This window comes from Bos indicus, chromosome 5 (genome assembly GCF_029378745.1).
Source record: "Bos indicus isolate NIAB-ARS_2022 breed Sahiwal x Tharparkar chromosome 5, NIAB-ARS_B.indTharparkar_mat_pri_1.0, whole genome shotgun sequence".
NCBI classification, from domain to species: domain Eukaryota; kingdom Metazoa; phylum Chordata; class Mammalia; order Artiodactyla; family Bovidae; genus Bos; species Bos indicus.
In genome coordinates, this window is record NC_091764.1 from 5,152,706 (window position 1) to 5,169,277 (window position 16,572).

General features: G+C 38.1%; 2 protein-coding genes across 4 annotated transcripts in view; one reads left to right on the top strand and one right to left on the bottom strand.

Annotated features, from left to right (window-relative positions):
* The window catches only part of GLIPR1 (GLI pathogenesis related 1), a 69,351-nt gene extending 67,257 nt beyond the window's left edge, over positions 1–2,094 (top strand). For 2 of the 3 annotated variants that reach the window (XM_019960198.2, XM_019960197.2), the window contains exon 6: positions 1,780–2,094. In XM_019960198.2, the coding sequence (XP_019815757.1) occupies positions 1,780–2,060 (281 nt within the window). In that variant the 3' untranslated portion in view covers positions 2,061–2,094. The remainder of the gene's footprint in view (positions 1–1,779) is intronic. The other variant, XM_019960199.2, reaches the window with a different exon arrangement.
* Positions 1,489–16,102, bottom strand: KRR1 (KRR1 small subunit processome component homolog). The gene is made up of 10 exons (XM_019960196.2): positions 15,955–16,102; positions 12,865–13,037; positions 11,093–11,227; positions 10,784–10,909; positions 10,613–10,696; positions 9,429–9,485; positions 8,135–8,305; positions 4,909–4,986; positions 4,720–4,819; positions 1,489–3,040 (listed from the first exon to the last, which is right to left on the bottom strand). The coding sequence occupies exons 1-10, from the start codon at positions 16,037–16,039 to the stop codon at positions 2,901–2,903; spliced, it is 1,149 nt and encodes a 382-aa protein (XP_019815755.1). The 5' UTR covers positions 16,040–16,102; the 3' UTR covers positions 1,489–2,900.
* Between the last annotated feature and the right edge of the window lie 470 nt (positions 16,103–16,572).

The window sequence follows — 16,572 nt, forward strand, 5'->3', positions numbered from 1 at the left end:
TCCTCACAATGCTTCTTCAGAATCAGTGATGAGAAGAGACAATTAAATTATGTTGAGTAATTTTACTGTTGCTCCTGGTTAACTGTCTTTCCCACTAGACTGAATTCCAAACAGACAGAAGTTAAGCCTACCTAATTCACCTTTGTAACCAACCAAGGTGCCTAGTCTGGCTGACCAATTACCACTAATTTGACTGCATTTTTTAAAAAATCATATTTTGAAAGGCGTGCTGTGATTGGGTTGCAAAGAGTCAGACACGACTGAGCGATATTTTTTAAAATCTAGACAATTAGTAACAACAGCACCAGAACAATAACAAGGAGAAAACTTGTGGACTTTTAGCTTTTGATCTTGGAGATCTAGCTTGAAATGGTCTCTAATCTTGTGGGATAAAATTCAGAAATTTAAGACTGCACTCCAACAATAATGAAAAACCCCTGGCCTCTTAAGAAAGACAAAGGAAAACACAAGCGAACTTGCAGAGGGATAAGGGTTGGAGGATGAAGGCTTTTCTCTATCAGATTCCATCTCTGACAAATTATAGCAAACACTGGAGGAAAAAAAAAACCTCTGTGGTCTTCCAGATAACTATTCCATAAATACCAACGGAGGTCAAATTAGGATGGTTTTGCAAAATGCACTGGGAATACCAATGGCACACAAGCTGATCTGAGCTAGTGCTCGTTGTGGACGGCATCTGTTTCACTATTCAAAAGTTGGAGGTTTAACATTTAAAAAAAATATATATATATGTAAGAAAAAATATAACTAGCACATCACACCTTGATTTCATGGAAATAAGTGCCAAGAAAAGTTAAAGCAGCTGAAGCTTCGATGGCAGGTCACCACAGACAATGCCCAGTCACAGGTATGACGGCCAGAGATGCTCACAAGCAGGCCGAGGATCAGCTCCTTTATGGATTCCACACCACAGGGGTCCAGGATCGGCTCCTTTATGGATTCCACCACAGGGGTCCAGGATCGGCTCCTTTATGGATTTCACACCACAGGGGTCCAGGATCGGCTCCTTTATGGATTCCACCACAGGGGTCCAGGATCAGCTCCTTTATGGATTTCACACCACAGGGGTCCAGGATCGGCTCCTTTATGGATTCCACACCACAGGGGTCCAGGATCGGCTCCTTTATGGATTCCACCACAGGAGTCCAGGATCGACTGCTTTATGGATTCCACCACAGGAGTCCAGCAGCAGCTGGCCTGGAACCAGTGTAGAAAAGGTGTTTAACCATTTATAAAAAGTATAAGAAGGCTATGGCAGATGTGGATTTTTTTCCTCATAACTACTTGGAATGTCAAGTGGTTATGACCTTTGATAGCCAAATGCCCTATTAATAAGTTAATGACAGACTAGAACAGATCAGAGGACACTCTTCACTACTGACTGATTATAGGATGATTCTTCTCAGGGAGAAACTTATTTTCAGGAAAATATTTTAACAAACTGACCACACTGATTACTACTAATACTTATTTTTAATTGCAATGTCTTATTTTTATTACATTTATTTTAGCTTATGTAAAATGACTTTCCATTTACAGTAGTGGTATATAAAAAGTTTTATATAAACAAGATGATTTTAAAATATCAAGTTATTACCATAAGTACAAAAAAATCTTGAATAATTAACCTTTGAAAATCACTGCAGTAAAGCCAAAGCAACAGTCATTGGTTATAATTAAGAGACTTGGCTCTTAAAAAGAAAAGCCTCACCAGTACCTATTCTTTTAATTTTTGTTTTCTTTCTTCTGATTTTACAGCTAACCCACAACGAGACAAAGTGACACGTATGTATATAAACCTTAAATTGTTTAAGATCTATGTGAGCTGTGTTACTGCATTATGGGTAACAACATTAACGAGAGTATTTCATGTCTGTTTCACAGGTTACTACTCTACTGTGTTTCCAGACTGGCCGATATTTCCACGTGACAGATACACATCTCTTTTTCTCATAATTATTCCACCAATCCTAATACTGAGTGTTATAATTATCATTTGGGCCAAGGGCAAATACCCTCATTTATTTACTTTGAAATAATACAATCCAGGGAGGAAAAAAATCCTCCTTCAAACACGGTGTTTTGTTTTTGTTTTAGTAACAACTGAGTGTATTTCTGATTTGCAGCAAACCCCTACTCAAAAGAAGAAATGGTTCATCTTCCTAGCATTATAGGAAGACTCATCTTTACATTCCACTTTTTAAGAAGCAGCACTGTTTCCAAGCTGCCACAGCTGTGACTTGCAGTGAGTAAGCTCTATCCGCCGTACGCCTCAGCTTCTGAATATGTAAAGTGAGAGAGCTAGATTTAGGTGAGTCTGAGAAACTGCACCGGCCCTCACGAGTAAAAACACTCCGATATAACCTGGTGCATGCTGCTCCAACTCTACGTATCTGGTTTTCCACTTTCTCTTGGAATTTGATATGGTTTACTACTTCCTCAGACTCAGACTGGAATAGTAATTAGGGAATTAATTTAAAAGGCCTCGCTCTTTTGGATTATGAATTAATTTTGGAACAAAATGTAAATGAGATTACATTAGAGCACTTCCTCAAAACCAAATGCTGGGACATGATTATATTTAAAGTCTAAACAACCTTAAAAATTACCCCTAAAATCATGCTTAGGTAAAACCTGCCTGGAATAGATTAGATACAATGCATATAAACACATATATACCACTCTCTAGTATAAAATTTTTCAAAAAACATATGGATGATACAATAATTTATAAAGAAAAGTTGTTTATATTAACACTGTAATTAAGCACAAACTCAGAAAAAAGTGATCAGGATAAGGCAACTAATGTTGCCAACTACAGTATTTCAAAATCCTTTACAAAAGGAGATAGCTTAATAAATTTTAGTTCAGAGTTTGTGTTACTTTTTCTTCTTTTTCTTTTCATCTGCTTCCATTTTAAGCTTAACTTCTTCAGCTGTAAGAGCTCCCAGTTTCTTATTCTTTGCTTTCTTAACCTTTTCCTTGAGGGCAGCCACATCAATTTTAGTTTCAGTAGAAGCTAAATAAATTAAAAAAAACAATACATGTAATTCCTTAGATTTTACCAAATAAAACAAAGATTACATAAATATGAATAATTTTAGAGTACTATTGTAATTGAAAGGTCATGTTATAAAATACAAAATACCTGCTAAAAGGAAAGTTAGAAATTTTTTCAAACTAGGAGAAAACAAAGTACTTAAACAGACTAGTAAGAATATACATGAAAATGACATTATACTTTAACTATCTGAATGAATTATTGGATTCAACTATGTTGAAATTACATTTTTCAACATAAAATGTTGAAATTTTAAATTGTTTGAAATTATTATTTTTATTTGTTTCCATATTCTGGAACTTTACAGTACTCTTTAAAAAACTTAGTTTTCCAAATATTAGTTCAATTAATGATTAGTATTATTTCATTTAACAAGATTTTGGTAATAAAGACAATAATCTGAGAGTATCTGGAGGTCCTAACAGAACCAAACCATGTAGCTAACACCAAAAGTCTGAACAAAATAGAGGAAAGCAGCAGCAAAAAATGGCAACTTTTCTTATCATTTAAAGAACAGTATTCAGGACATAAAGAACCACAAGATAAAATGTCATCATACAAACACCCCAGCAACTTGAGAGCAGACTTCAAGTCTCCACTACAATGGAACAGCTACACTTTATCCAGTATTAAACTGAGGTTAAACTACTATTTGAACACCTTGAGAGTACAAAACTGACCGACTAAAAATTATGATGCTTATGATATTTTTAACTTTTATATATCCAATGATCTAAGAAGTAGAATATGGTATTTTTTAAGTTATTAACACTGATATATATTAAGAAAATAGTAACATTACACCCGGCTTAGACCAATAGGTGATGTACAATACTGGAACTTTATAATACTGGCGACCTCCCTCCCCTCATTATGCCACTGACCACTTCGGAGAGTTACTTTACAGAAGAGTACAAGGGTTACTAGTGGAAAAGAAAATGTAAAAGAGAAGGTAGGTCAAAACAAGGCCAGGAATAATGTTTTCTCTGAGTGTCTTTTTAATAGCCTCTGAGTAAGAAAGATATTCCTGCTATTCTGCTGGTGTTTTAGCCCAAGGTCATGAGAAATCCATGTTAACAATATAAGCATCAAGTTCTAAGTCACAGATTATACAAGTAAAGAAAGTATAAATTTGATAAGCTCTTTAAGGGGCATGACAGCAGACCTCAGGGATCTTCCTGCTCTATTTCTATAGAGGACTCACTGCTCTGGTTTCTATCTTTCGAAACAAAGAGTCCTTCCTTAGCACAGCAGAGATCAGGAAGTGACTGTCAATCTAGGATACTCTCAAATAGGCACTGAAAGTGAAAGTGAAGTCGCTCAGTTGTGTCCGACTCTTTGCGACCCTGTGGACTGTAGCCTACCAGGCTCCTCTCTCCATGGGAATCCCCAGGCAAGAATACTGGAGTGGGTTGCCATTTCCTTCTCCAAGGGATCTTCCCGACGAGCTGGTACTAAATTATGGGTTATCTCAGTCACCTCGTCCCGAGGACTTGTGAGTAATGAAACGCTGAGAGAACTGATGAAAGATGTGGTTATTTCTTAACATGAACTCAGAGATTCAACAAATTCACTATGGGTTTACTTTTCCTCTAACAGACTTCAACATCATAACAAGACTTAGAAAACAGCATTACCTTCCTTAGGTTTCTTTAGGTGAACTGGTTTTTCTTTAGGTGGAATAAAAGCTTTGTTTCTTTCCTCTTGTCTCTTACTAAGAGCTTCTGCTTGTTTAGCCTACATGATTAACAAAGTTTTCAGTTAAGTAAGAATCCAAAGTATCCACGCACTTTGCAGTTAATGTTGCAAGCTAGACACAGTCTTACCTTTATTGCTTCCATTTTCTGTCTCTTCTTTTGACTTGCCTTCAAAAAGTATTCACCACTAGCCAATTCTTTATCAATCTGTTGAAATGAGTATTTACAATTACTTCAGAAATCATGTAGATGGGAAGTCAATTCCTAAGAAATTCACAATGACCCTGAGGTAAAGACAGTAGGGTCGAAGCTCTTATGTAAGGTAGTGGCCTAAAAAGAAGGAAATGTACTCTAAGCTGACAAGAATATACATACACAAAAGCTCGCAGGTAGGAAAGTAGGTGATGTGTACATGGAATACTCAACAGACTGCTTTAGGGGAGGTAGAAGGTCAATGACTCAGGAAAGTGAGGTAAGACACTTGGAAAGAGTTTGGGACATGAAGAAACATGAATAAGGGAGGTGGGATGTGATTTAGAAATGACTGAAGCTTCCTGAGAAGAGTGAAGAGAGCAAAGTAACACTTTATAAAAGGAACAGAAAAAAGGAGATAAAACCCTGTTTTTTTTTTTTTTTTTAAGTTTCATTTTGTTCATCATACAAAATGAAAAGCAAGAATTATCAGGATGTAGCGACTTCACTTTCCCTTTTCACTTTCATGCATTGAAGAAGGAAATGGCAACCCACTCCAATATTCTTGCCTGGAGAATCCCAGGGACGGGGGAGCCTGATGGGCTGCCGTCTATGGGGTCGCACAGAGTTGGACACGACTGAAGCGACTTAGCAGCAGCAGCAGCAGCAGCGACTAAATACTAATTAGAGCAAGTAACAACTCATTCATTAAATAGTTAACATACAACTAATCTATCTAAGGCAACGCTCTAAACTATTACTACGCTCTCTACAATGACTAACTCTGCCACTTATTTGCTATGTTCAGTTGCTCAGTCGCGTCTGACTCTTTGCGACCCCATGGACTGCAGCACGCCACTCTTCCCTGTCCATCACGCCACTCTTCCCTGTCCATCACCAATTCCCGAAGCATGCTCAAACTCATATCCATCGAGTCAGTGATACCATCCCACCATCTCATCCTCTGTCGTCCCCTTCTCCTCCTGCCTTCAGTCTCTCCCAGACAATTCTCAAATTCTCATAGACAATTCTTTGAGACAGGTATGATCATCATCCTCATTTTATGTCCGAAGAAACTGGGGGCACAGATGTGTTAAATTATGCTAATTAACATAACCCCAGACACGCAGATGACACCACGCTTACGGCAGAAAGCGAAGAGGAACTGAAGAGCCTCTTGATGAAAGTGAGAGAGAAGTGAAAAATCTGGCTTAAAACTCAACATTCATAAAACTAAGATCATGGCATCCAGTCCCATAACTTCATGGCACATAGATGGGGAAACAGTGACAGACTTGATTTTCTTGGGCTCCAAAATCACTGCAGATGGTGACTGCAGCCATGAAATTAAAAGACGCTTACTCCTTGGGGAAAAAAGCTATGGCAAACCTAGACAGCATGTTAAAAAGCAGAACCATTACTTTGTCAACAAAGGTCTGTCTAGTCAAAGCTATGGTTTTTCCAGTAGTCATGCATGGATGTGAGAGGTGGACCATAAAGAAAGCTGAGTGCTAAAGAATTGATGCTTTTGAACTGTGGTGTTGGAGAAGACTCTTGAGAGTCCCTTGGACTGCTAGGAGATCCAACCAGTGCATCCTAAAGGAGATCAGTCTTGAATATTCACTGGAAGGACTGATGCGAAAACTGAAGCTCTAATCCTTTGGCCACCTGATGCAAAGCACTGACTCATTGGGAAAGACCCTGATGCTGAGAGAGACTGAAGGCAGGAGGAGAAGGGGACGACAGAGGATGAGATGGTGGAATGGTATCACTGACTCGATGGATACGAGTTTGAGCATGCTTCGGGAATTGGTGATGGACAGGGAAGAGTGGCGTGCTGCAGTCCATGGGGTCGCAAAGAGTCAGACGCGACTGAGCAACTGAACATAGCAAATAAGTGGCAGAGTTAAGTCCATCGAGACACTGCTGATTCAAGAAGCTTACAGTCAGAGAAGAGGAAGACAAGACAACTAGTGAGTACAGGACAGGGCTACATGGAACACACCAGATGTTACAGAAGCGTGCTTTAGTACCTGGGTCACTCACTACTTTTCCCCAACTAACACTTTCTTTCTGGCTTCACTTTACTTTCCAATGTAGAGCTCAAGATCCAACACTTACACAATTTTTTTTTTTTTTTTTTTTACAATGATGATCATCATCCCTTTTTTACCTCTGACCTTTCATCAAACCTTCCCTGAAAAACTGCAAACACAGGGCTGTGGGGAAGACAAGATAGTATAAAGAAAAAAAAGGGTTAAAGGAAAAACTTCAACATACACCCAAGGGAGGGAATAATGAAGAAAGATCCTCCAGCAGACAGGTGAAGAAAGAACTCAAAGAACAAGCAAAGAATGGACTGATGCAGATGGGGAAAAAAATTGTGAGCTAAGAGCAAGCTGAAAGAGTTTTTGCCTGGTAATCTCAAATATTTGAGGGGAAAAAAAGCAATGTCATCTACGGGGAGTGGAAGAGTGGCGAAAGAATTAAGAGGACACAAAGCAGCCAGAGAATACTGCTGAAGACCATCTGAGGCTGGACATGGGAGTTTTTAACGGATATAATCCAAAGATCTGACTTTCTTCAGCTATGTTTAGTAGCCACACTGTGGGAAAAGAAGTCAAGTTTTAGGACTGATGCAAATTTCAGGGCTGTTCTGTCAGACAAGTGTGACAGAAAAAGGGAGTATGAAAGGAAACAGCGACAGGCAAGAGAGAAAAGAAATTATGCCAGAAGACAGTAGACAGAATGAGAGGCATTCACATCTTAAAAAAAAAAGCAGATATTAGAAGTTAAGATTTCAAATCCAGAGCAAAATATATAGTACATGTCACACGAATGAGGCCAAAGCAGAACTGAAAGCACTGTGGGCTGCGTCACTGACACTTTTTAACCGTGGAACATTCACAGTGGCTACAGGTACAGACACACAACCAACATCACCCACTTTGATGTCACTTTACTCTCACAACATGAAGCTTCCACTCCCCACCTCCATATAGTTAGTTCAAAATAAGTGTATTTACACTTACCTTCGGATTCTTGCATCTCTACACACCCAAACACCCACAGAAATCCCACCTAAAATACCCTCAAAGTTTCTGACAAAATAGATTAAAACGGTTTCCCTCTCATGTAACAAAATTCCACATTTAATACTGACCTGACTTTCTGGCTGTGGTGGTGGGAATGGTGTATACTCTTTCTTAACAGTTTTCTTCTTTGGTTCCTTGCGTTTATTCACATTTTTGTGCTTGAACTGTGGCAAAAACCTTTCCCAACTTTGTGATCTTAACTCAGAGTCCTTCGCCAGCTCTCGTTTAATCATTAAGGTCTTGGGTCATGGTAATATACGAACAAAGTAAACACTTTTAATTTTAGAAGTGACATGTTTCTCACCCTAAGACATTATAAACAATGTTCCTATAAATAATAAAATTAAAAGGAACAACTCTTAGCCGCTTCAGTAGATTAAATCAATTCTGTAAAGAAAAAGCATATAATCTCAAATATGCATAACTAACCAAGCATCAGAAAACCATTAGAAATTTAGATTAAGAAACAGAATCATTAAAATAGAGATGAAAATAAGACTAAGTTTTTCATTAAAACCCTTGAAATTCAACTTCATTATACAGAGAGAGTGCTTAATTGTGAAGTTTCCTACAAGCAGGAAGCTTTCAGTAGCACATGAAATATCATTATCATAGAGAAATAAAAAACTAAAGTTTCTCATGATCAATGAACCAGTGTTTTCACACTTCCCCCAACTCCACCTGAATTTTATCGACACTGAAACATCACAGGATGCAAAGTAGGCATCAGATGCAAGACATGCTCTCTTTAATGTCCCAATGAAACCCAAAATCATTTTTTCACCCTAATCTAAGAGTGACTTTTCAAATTCATCAAATTCAAGGACTGTTTAACAAATATCCATCATAAAACATCATATACCATGGTTATGTCTCCAAGAACAATTACTGAATGTTATGCATACAGGGATATACTCTCTCAATGGGCCTATAATTTGAGTGTTAAATTCCAAAACAAGTTTTAATGCAATCTGAATTATTCCAGACTTACAGAAAATGGCAGAATTCTAAAAGATCACACTTATAAATACAGTCTGTGGGCTCATCAGACTAAGAAAACTGAACTGGTACCCTCTACAACAAATTCCATGAAGCATATTTTATTTGTATCAGAACTGAATCACTACATTACAGAGCCCCCTTCAACAGCTTTCTTTCACACTAACTCCTCAGAGACCTAAGCTTTCAAGGAAGGAACTATAGGACTGGGATAGTGTTGAGTGGGCTGAACTCTACCCAAATAGTTCTGCCTTATCTGTTTTGTATATTAGACTTTCATAAAAGATTTATTTTTAAGAAAAGTTTCTATAGCTAAAAACAATTCGATAACCACTGTTATACTAATGAACAGTGAACACTCACTTTAATATTGTAAATTGGATGAATATTCTTCATAGTGTCCAGGACTACTTTTCGAACCTGAAATTTGCAAAGAAAAATGAATCAGTTATTTATAATGAAGACTTTAGTGAACTAGGTAGAAGAGGATTAACAGATTGCAAAATAACCTATGAACCAGGCAATGGCTACCAAATTGAATATAGTAGTCCCTTCAACTGTTCTGAGTGGCTTCTGGATCTTTCATAACAGTTAACTTCACTTGGATACAATGAAGTCTCTCAATTTTACTGCTAAAAAGTGATACGCAGAATTAACACAGCAGTCTGGAGCTGTGTAATTTAGGGGAAAGAGAGATGGATTTAGAGTTAGAAAATATGTGAGCAAATGCTGGGACTTCAAAGGGGAAAGTCACTTAATTTTCCTCCTGACTTCAGCTTTTGAATTCTGTAATACATTTGAAATAAAACCACCTTAAGGATCTGTTGTAAGAATTAAATAATAGACTCTACAAAACTATGAAATACTCAAAACACCTAAGTTGTTATTGTGCCATAACAACTTATGAGATATTGAGTTACCTCATAAGATTGAGTTATCTCATGATAACTTACGAGAAAGAAGTCCAAAAGACGTATTATTAAAGGCCCCGAAAAGGAAGTAAGAGCTCACAGCCAGATACACACAACAAAAGCCTCAAAAGGAGCTTACAGAAACAGTATGTGCTCTGTAGATTTTCTAATAACATGTGACAAACTAATATTCATGAAACATTAACATATTAAAACTCAAAGAAAATACATCTTAAAGGAAGTTTTCTGACCCTGACCTCTACTGGCTGTATCTGTTACTGCAAAGAACAAGATCTGCTCAATTCTCCAATCATTTAAACCCATGTGTTTTCTAATGTTTGCTACAGACTGAGATCTTAAAATACCCACTTAAAACCTGTAGTAGGGGAAGTAATGATGAACAGACCTTCTAATTCAGAAATGAATCTCTCTGTAGTTACCAAAAGTTGGCCATGATACGTTAAGGTTCAGGAATGGCTATTCCCTCAAATTACATGAAGAATTGACTAATGAAAATCAAACAAAGCACAATTTTTTAAAATTATGAAAAAATATATTATGCAATGAACGATTATAGTATACCCATATTCTTTCATTTATTCTCTGCTAAAACTAATTTAAGAGCGTAAACCTCACCTCCTTCAAGCCACTAAAAGGTCCAATGGCTGAAACCGTGTTTCCCTGAACCATAATGTAACAGTTTGTCAAGAGTTCCAACGCCTATATCAAAAGAGCACAAAGTTGAATTTCAGTACACTGAAAAACTAACAATAGAGGAAGACATACTTTTTCACTAATAAAAAGTACCTTCAAAGTAGATCCTTTGGGACCAATAAGCCGTTGTCTTCTTTTTACAAATCTCTCTTTATTTCTTACTAAAGAACCTATTTTAATGATGTCACATGCAACATCATCCTGAAGAATTCGTATTGCCTTTTGGGAAAATAAAGAAAATAGCTCATCAACATTCTTTACAAGTACAAATGTTTTCCAAGCCAAGAAATTTAAGCACAAAAATGAAAACGTTTTAGGGGGGAGGGTGGTGGTGGCAATGATATATGTTGTCTCTAATGTTGATGCAAATAAAGCAAAGTCTAAATTTAATTCTAAATTTACCTGTTCAAATGAAACACTCCTTGCTAACAGTTTGATTAGGTCTCTGGCCCTAATGATGATATATGGATCAAATGTCTTCTTGGTAGTACAGACAGTCATGCTGCCCTCAATCAGGTCCAGGGTTGCATTAATATGCTACAAAAAGAGCGAACAGCAGTTATCTGAAAATGAATTCAATTTTAGATGATTACAGAGCCTATCCTAGCCTAACTATTAATTTCTGTGCCATTAAGATATCTCAAAATCGTTTAACTCTCTCCTTGAAGAAGCTGGAAAGTTAATGTAAATAAGGAATACTTGATTACGTTTACATTTCAAAGAGTATAAGAGACTCAGGTAATTAAAAACATTTATAGTTGGCTTTAGGATAATTTATACTTTTTGGAATAAATATTACCTCCAGTCTAAAAAATCACATCAATCAAAATGAGGTCATATTTAAGACTTAAGGTAAAAATGTAAAGCTTATAATTTCCCTACCCTGGCTAGATGTTGCTCTAATCTAAAATCTTCTCCCTAGAGTGAAAATAGACTTTCCCTTTCAAACTCTCCCCTGGTAGCTCAGCGGTGAAAAATCTGCCCATCAATACAGGAGATGCAAGAGATGCAGGTTCCATCTCTGGGGTGGGAAGATCCCCAGGAGAAGGAAATGGCAACTCACTCCAGTATTCTTGCCTGGGAAATCTCATGGACAGAGAAGCCTGGAGGACTACAGTCCATGGACACAATGGAGCGACTAAACAACAACAACATTAGCTAAATACAAAGTAAAAACAAACTGTCATAGGTTTAAAAATAAAAGCAATAACTAGAGAATCTGTGCGTTAACTTTCAAAAGAACCAGACTTCAACAAAGCAAATAAAAATGCTATTTTCTAACTGTGAGCATGACCTCAAGAATATTTCAATACAGTGAATGATGAACAATTAAACATAAGGTTAGGTGTCTATCAGTTTAAACACACACACAGAAACAAATTGGGTCTAATCCCAGATGTGGACAGCTGTAAAATACGGCCTGGTGTGCTAACCACCCTCATGCCTAGTGGGCACAAATGACTCTAGAGCAGTCCCACAGCTGAGAAAGAGATTTTCTATCACAACCTAGTGTGTACACAAACACAGAGACAAACCAAAAGCTTCAGAAAATGATACTTATCCTTACCACATGTGATATGTTTTTTTCCTAAGGCTCACTATGGCCATTAAATTCACTTCCTGATTCTCTAAGGGGGTCTCAATCCAGTTTGAAAAATAAAATCAAATGCACTGCTCTAGGAGCATGGCAGGAGCAACAAACAGGAAAGTTGGTCACATCCATCATCTTTCATTTACAATAAGATGTTAAACAATGCCAGGAGCATGCCTCAGCTCCAAACCGTACAGGCTGATGGCAACCATCACAGCAGAGACTACACATTCTGAAATCTGGAGTTTCCAAACGAGTTTCAGACACCCCTACAAATTTAAATCCCCTAAAAATGTAAAAGCATGTCAATTTTTCCGAGTAATCTGTTATTCACAAAACTAAGAACAAATGAACAGTAAGGATAATGCTTACCTAGTCTGTTTAAAATACCAAATGAATCATTCACAAAACTAAGAACAAATGAACAGTAAGGATAATGCTTACCTAGTCTGTTTAAAATACCAAATGAATCAAATTAAACAGCTATGCTAGCACCTTTACATAGAAATCCATCATCACACATTCACTTACTCAAAAGATATAAGCAATAACAATATCAGAGAAATACATAAAACATGCATACATGTTCATTCAAGGCTTTCTGTACCAATGGCCAGCACTCTTTCAAGTAAGCCTCTCTGTATTTCGGAAACAAAGTTGCAAAACTGCTCTCCTCCAGAAGTCCTCTGGGATTGTCCTCTTTGGAGAAAGCTGGCTCCTTCCAACCATCTGGAACAGTGAGGAGTTCAGATTCATCTACAGAGGAGGAAAAATCTACACATCAGATTTAACTTCTTTTGAAGATTTTTGAACACTTGTACGCATACATGCACAAGTGTCCCAATACTCTCATGCATTTCCTTCTTTCCTGCTTTTTATATTATTCAACAGCCCAAGAACATGCCTCTGTCATTATCAACATACTGTATTAGAATTATCTGCAGTGTGTGTTCCAGTCGCGTCACAGACAAAGCTCCTTGAGGGCAGGGACTCTGCTCCTTGGGTCCTCAGTTACTGGCATACACCTGGCATATAGCGGGTTCTCACAAACTTCTACCGCACTACACTATTTTAGAGTTGAGGATCCAAATACTATTTGGTTTACACTACTATTTTAAATAAAGTAACATTTCAGACTCAACTGAAGTGGAGCCTATGTGTATATATATTTGTATGTGTGTATACATAAAGTTTTCAAAAACTGATTCCAGTGTATACTTTCAGTTAATATTCACTACTGTAGGGTTTTAGGTTTTCCTAAGAGCTTTCATGTGACTTCCTTCTGTATACTCTCATCAAAGCTATGAAAGGAAGAACTGGTATTATTATTTCCACTTTAGAAAAGATATTCCATTCAAAGCGTTCAAGTGACTAGTGTAAGGGAATATGAAGCTGCCTCAGTCTAGGTCTCCTCTCATTACAGCAAAATGCCTCCTAAGGCCATAAATTGTCTCCTATATCACTTATTAAAACTCCTGGTCCTGGATTTACCTCTTAAATCTAACGGCTATATCTTAACTCACTGTTACACAAAGGTCTGATCCATGGGCCTGCAGCACAGGCATAAATTGGGAGTCTGTCAGAAATGCAATTCTTGCGTTCCATCCAGACCTATTAAATGTGAACCTCTGAGATGAAGCCCAGAAATCTGTCTTAATGGTGTCATGAGGAGACTCTTGTGCATACTGAAGTTTAAGAAGCAGGTCTTCACGGTCCATTGTAGCCATCCCAGTCAGATATATTTGCTTTCTGTTTCTTTTACTCACACCCACTTTGTTATTTAGGGCTCAAGTCACAGAGAATTAGTCTTCATTTACCATTTACTCCTCAATATCCTGAAAAAAACCCTCAAATTCTGCAATACTGACTACTTAAAATGCATATCTGGGCTTCCCTCCTAGCTCAGTTGGTAAAGAATATGGCTGCAATCTTGATCCCTGGCGTCAGGAAGATGCCCTGGAGAAGGAAATGGCAACCCACTCCAGTATTCTTGCCTGGAGAATCCCATGGACAGAGGAGCCTGGCAGGCTACAGTCTGTGGGGTCGGAAGAGTTGGACATGACTTAGTGACTAAATCACCACAAAAACCCATCTGACCAAGATTCTACCAAACAACTCGTTGGTTGTGAATTTAAAAAAAAGAAAAAAACCTGGCTAAAGAGATAGTTTAGTTTCACAATAAAAGAACAACAAATAAATCCCAAACATGTGTAAAGACGTATAATTTCATTAGCAATCAGGATAGTTTGAATTAAAACCACAATAGGATTTCATACTTAACAAAACAACAAATTTAAAATTCAGATAACAGCCAGTGTTAGCGCTCCTACTACTTCTGGAAGTATAAAGTGCCACAGCTTCTTTGGAAAATATTATTATTTGCACATGCTCTACCCTACACTACAAAGATTCCAATCCCATGTAATGTACATAAACAAAGAAACTCCAGAATACATTAACCAGGAGAAATGTATGAAGATGTTTATAATAACAAACAATGGGGACAGTCCAAAAGTCCAGCAACATTAAAATGAAAATTTACATTACCGTGTATTCATACAAGGGAACATCATACAGTAGCGAAAAGAATAAATTACAGCTACAACTATTGCCCTAACTGAATAACAACAAAGTTTAGTCTAAGAAGCAAGACAGAAAAAAATACCTACAATCCTTTTTCATTCATGTAAAATTCAAAATCGGACAAAATTGAAACATTTTGGGCATAGGTGGTAAGGATTATGAAGAAAGGAAACAATACTCAACATGATTCAGAATGGTTACTTTAAGTCCCTAAAGTAAAAGAATGATCTGAGAGGTGCACGTAGCGGGTTTTGGAGATATGGTTGGTAATGCTCTATTCTTCTTAATGCTCTGACGAGCTGCTTTTCACCTGTTGGTGTTATTCTTTAAGCTGTATATGCACCGGCCTCTGCCATACCCTTAATTAAAACAACAAAACACTTTTAATCTCTAATGCCTATAGAATCGAAATTTGAGGTTTTTAATACTTCCAGTAAGTCTGGCTGAGCAGGCCCCCAGCTATTTCTCTGTCTACCACACTGAAGATAATGGATAAAACAAGAGCGCGAGCGCAAAGCAAGAGAGCAATTTAAAAAGAACGCAGTTGCAAGAGTAGGCGCTGGGTTGGCTGATAACTTCAGCAACTTGACAAATAGGAATAACAACAAACGCTCCAAAATTTTTTCAATGGCTGACAAATTGACGCTAAGGGCACGCCGGTTACCTCCTTCTATCACTACAGCTGTCTTAGTCCTTCATTATCACTACCAGTCGTTCACTCATATGCATAACCACTACTTTCTCCCACCTCATTCCTCATTCTGCCAACAATTTCCAAACACCGCCGCGAGTTTAAAGTCCTGAAGCGCCCTCCTCAATTTCTTAATCCTCATATTTTTACAGAACACGCATTCAGCAACATCTCTACTTTGGAAAGCAATAAATTAGGAACACGTGGCTGGCACCATACAGGCCGGTCAGTCCTCAAGTCTGGTCAACAACCCTCCAGATCGGCAATTACAGGTACACAAACTCACAGAACAAGCCCAAGGCGGCGTTACACGTGCCTAGCCAGCGAAAGCAAAAAAAAAAAAAAAAACACCAACTCAAAATCCACAAACTCCAGGCTTCGGTTTTTAGACAACCTCACCTCGGTTCTCCGACGTCGGCTTCGGGCTACGAAGCTCACTTTTCCCCGACGCTGTAGTCGGCCCATTCTGCTTAGAGGACGCCATCTTCAAGCTGCTTCCGGTCCTACCGGAAGCGAAACCTCCGTAAATCCTCCCGGCTGTAATCCGCGTACTCAAATTGAGTTCCACAGAACTCAGAGGAGGAGCTCTGCGCAGTTTCTGCGCGTGCGCAAGCTAGAGCCCGCGTATTTGCATAAACTTTTGCTCTACTCCCGCGTAGCGAAAGGAGAGTTGGAGACTGCTTTGACCTGGCGCGGGTAACTACGGAGTTCTATTGCGTGTTGGGAATTAGTAGTTTAGCACTGGCAGCAAGTCGGAGGTTTTTATCCTTCGTTTTCTCATGCACTCAGGGTCTAACGCGAAAAGCAAGACTCGAAGCTTGAACTAGAGTGCAACTTGAATCTCAGTGCTATCACTCCTTCACTCATTCGAATGAAATATTTATATGACTGTCCAATATGTGCTAGGCGTTGGGAGGTGGTACAGATATGAGAATATATGAGCCTTGACAGCAAGGAGTGACAGTAATAGATCCCATTTATTGTGAGACTATTTTGTCGGAGGGTATTTAACATTAT

Bases quoted from the DNA above. Each gene is read 5' to 3' on its own strand.
- KRR1 (XM_019960196.2), bottom strand. From the start codon at position 16,039: ATGGCGTCCTCTAAGCAGAATGGGCCGACTACAGCGTCGGGGAAAAGT. The intron at 13,038-15,954 runs GTGAGGTTGTCT...CCTCCTCTGTAG, and splicing joins GCCGACGTCGGAGAACCGAG to ATGAATCTGAACTCCTCACT. The intron at 3,041-4,719 runs GTAATGCTGTTT...TAATTTATTTAG, and splicing joins CCTAAAGAAACCTAAGGAAG to CTTCTACTGAAACTAAAATT.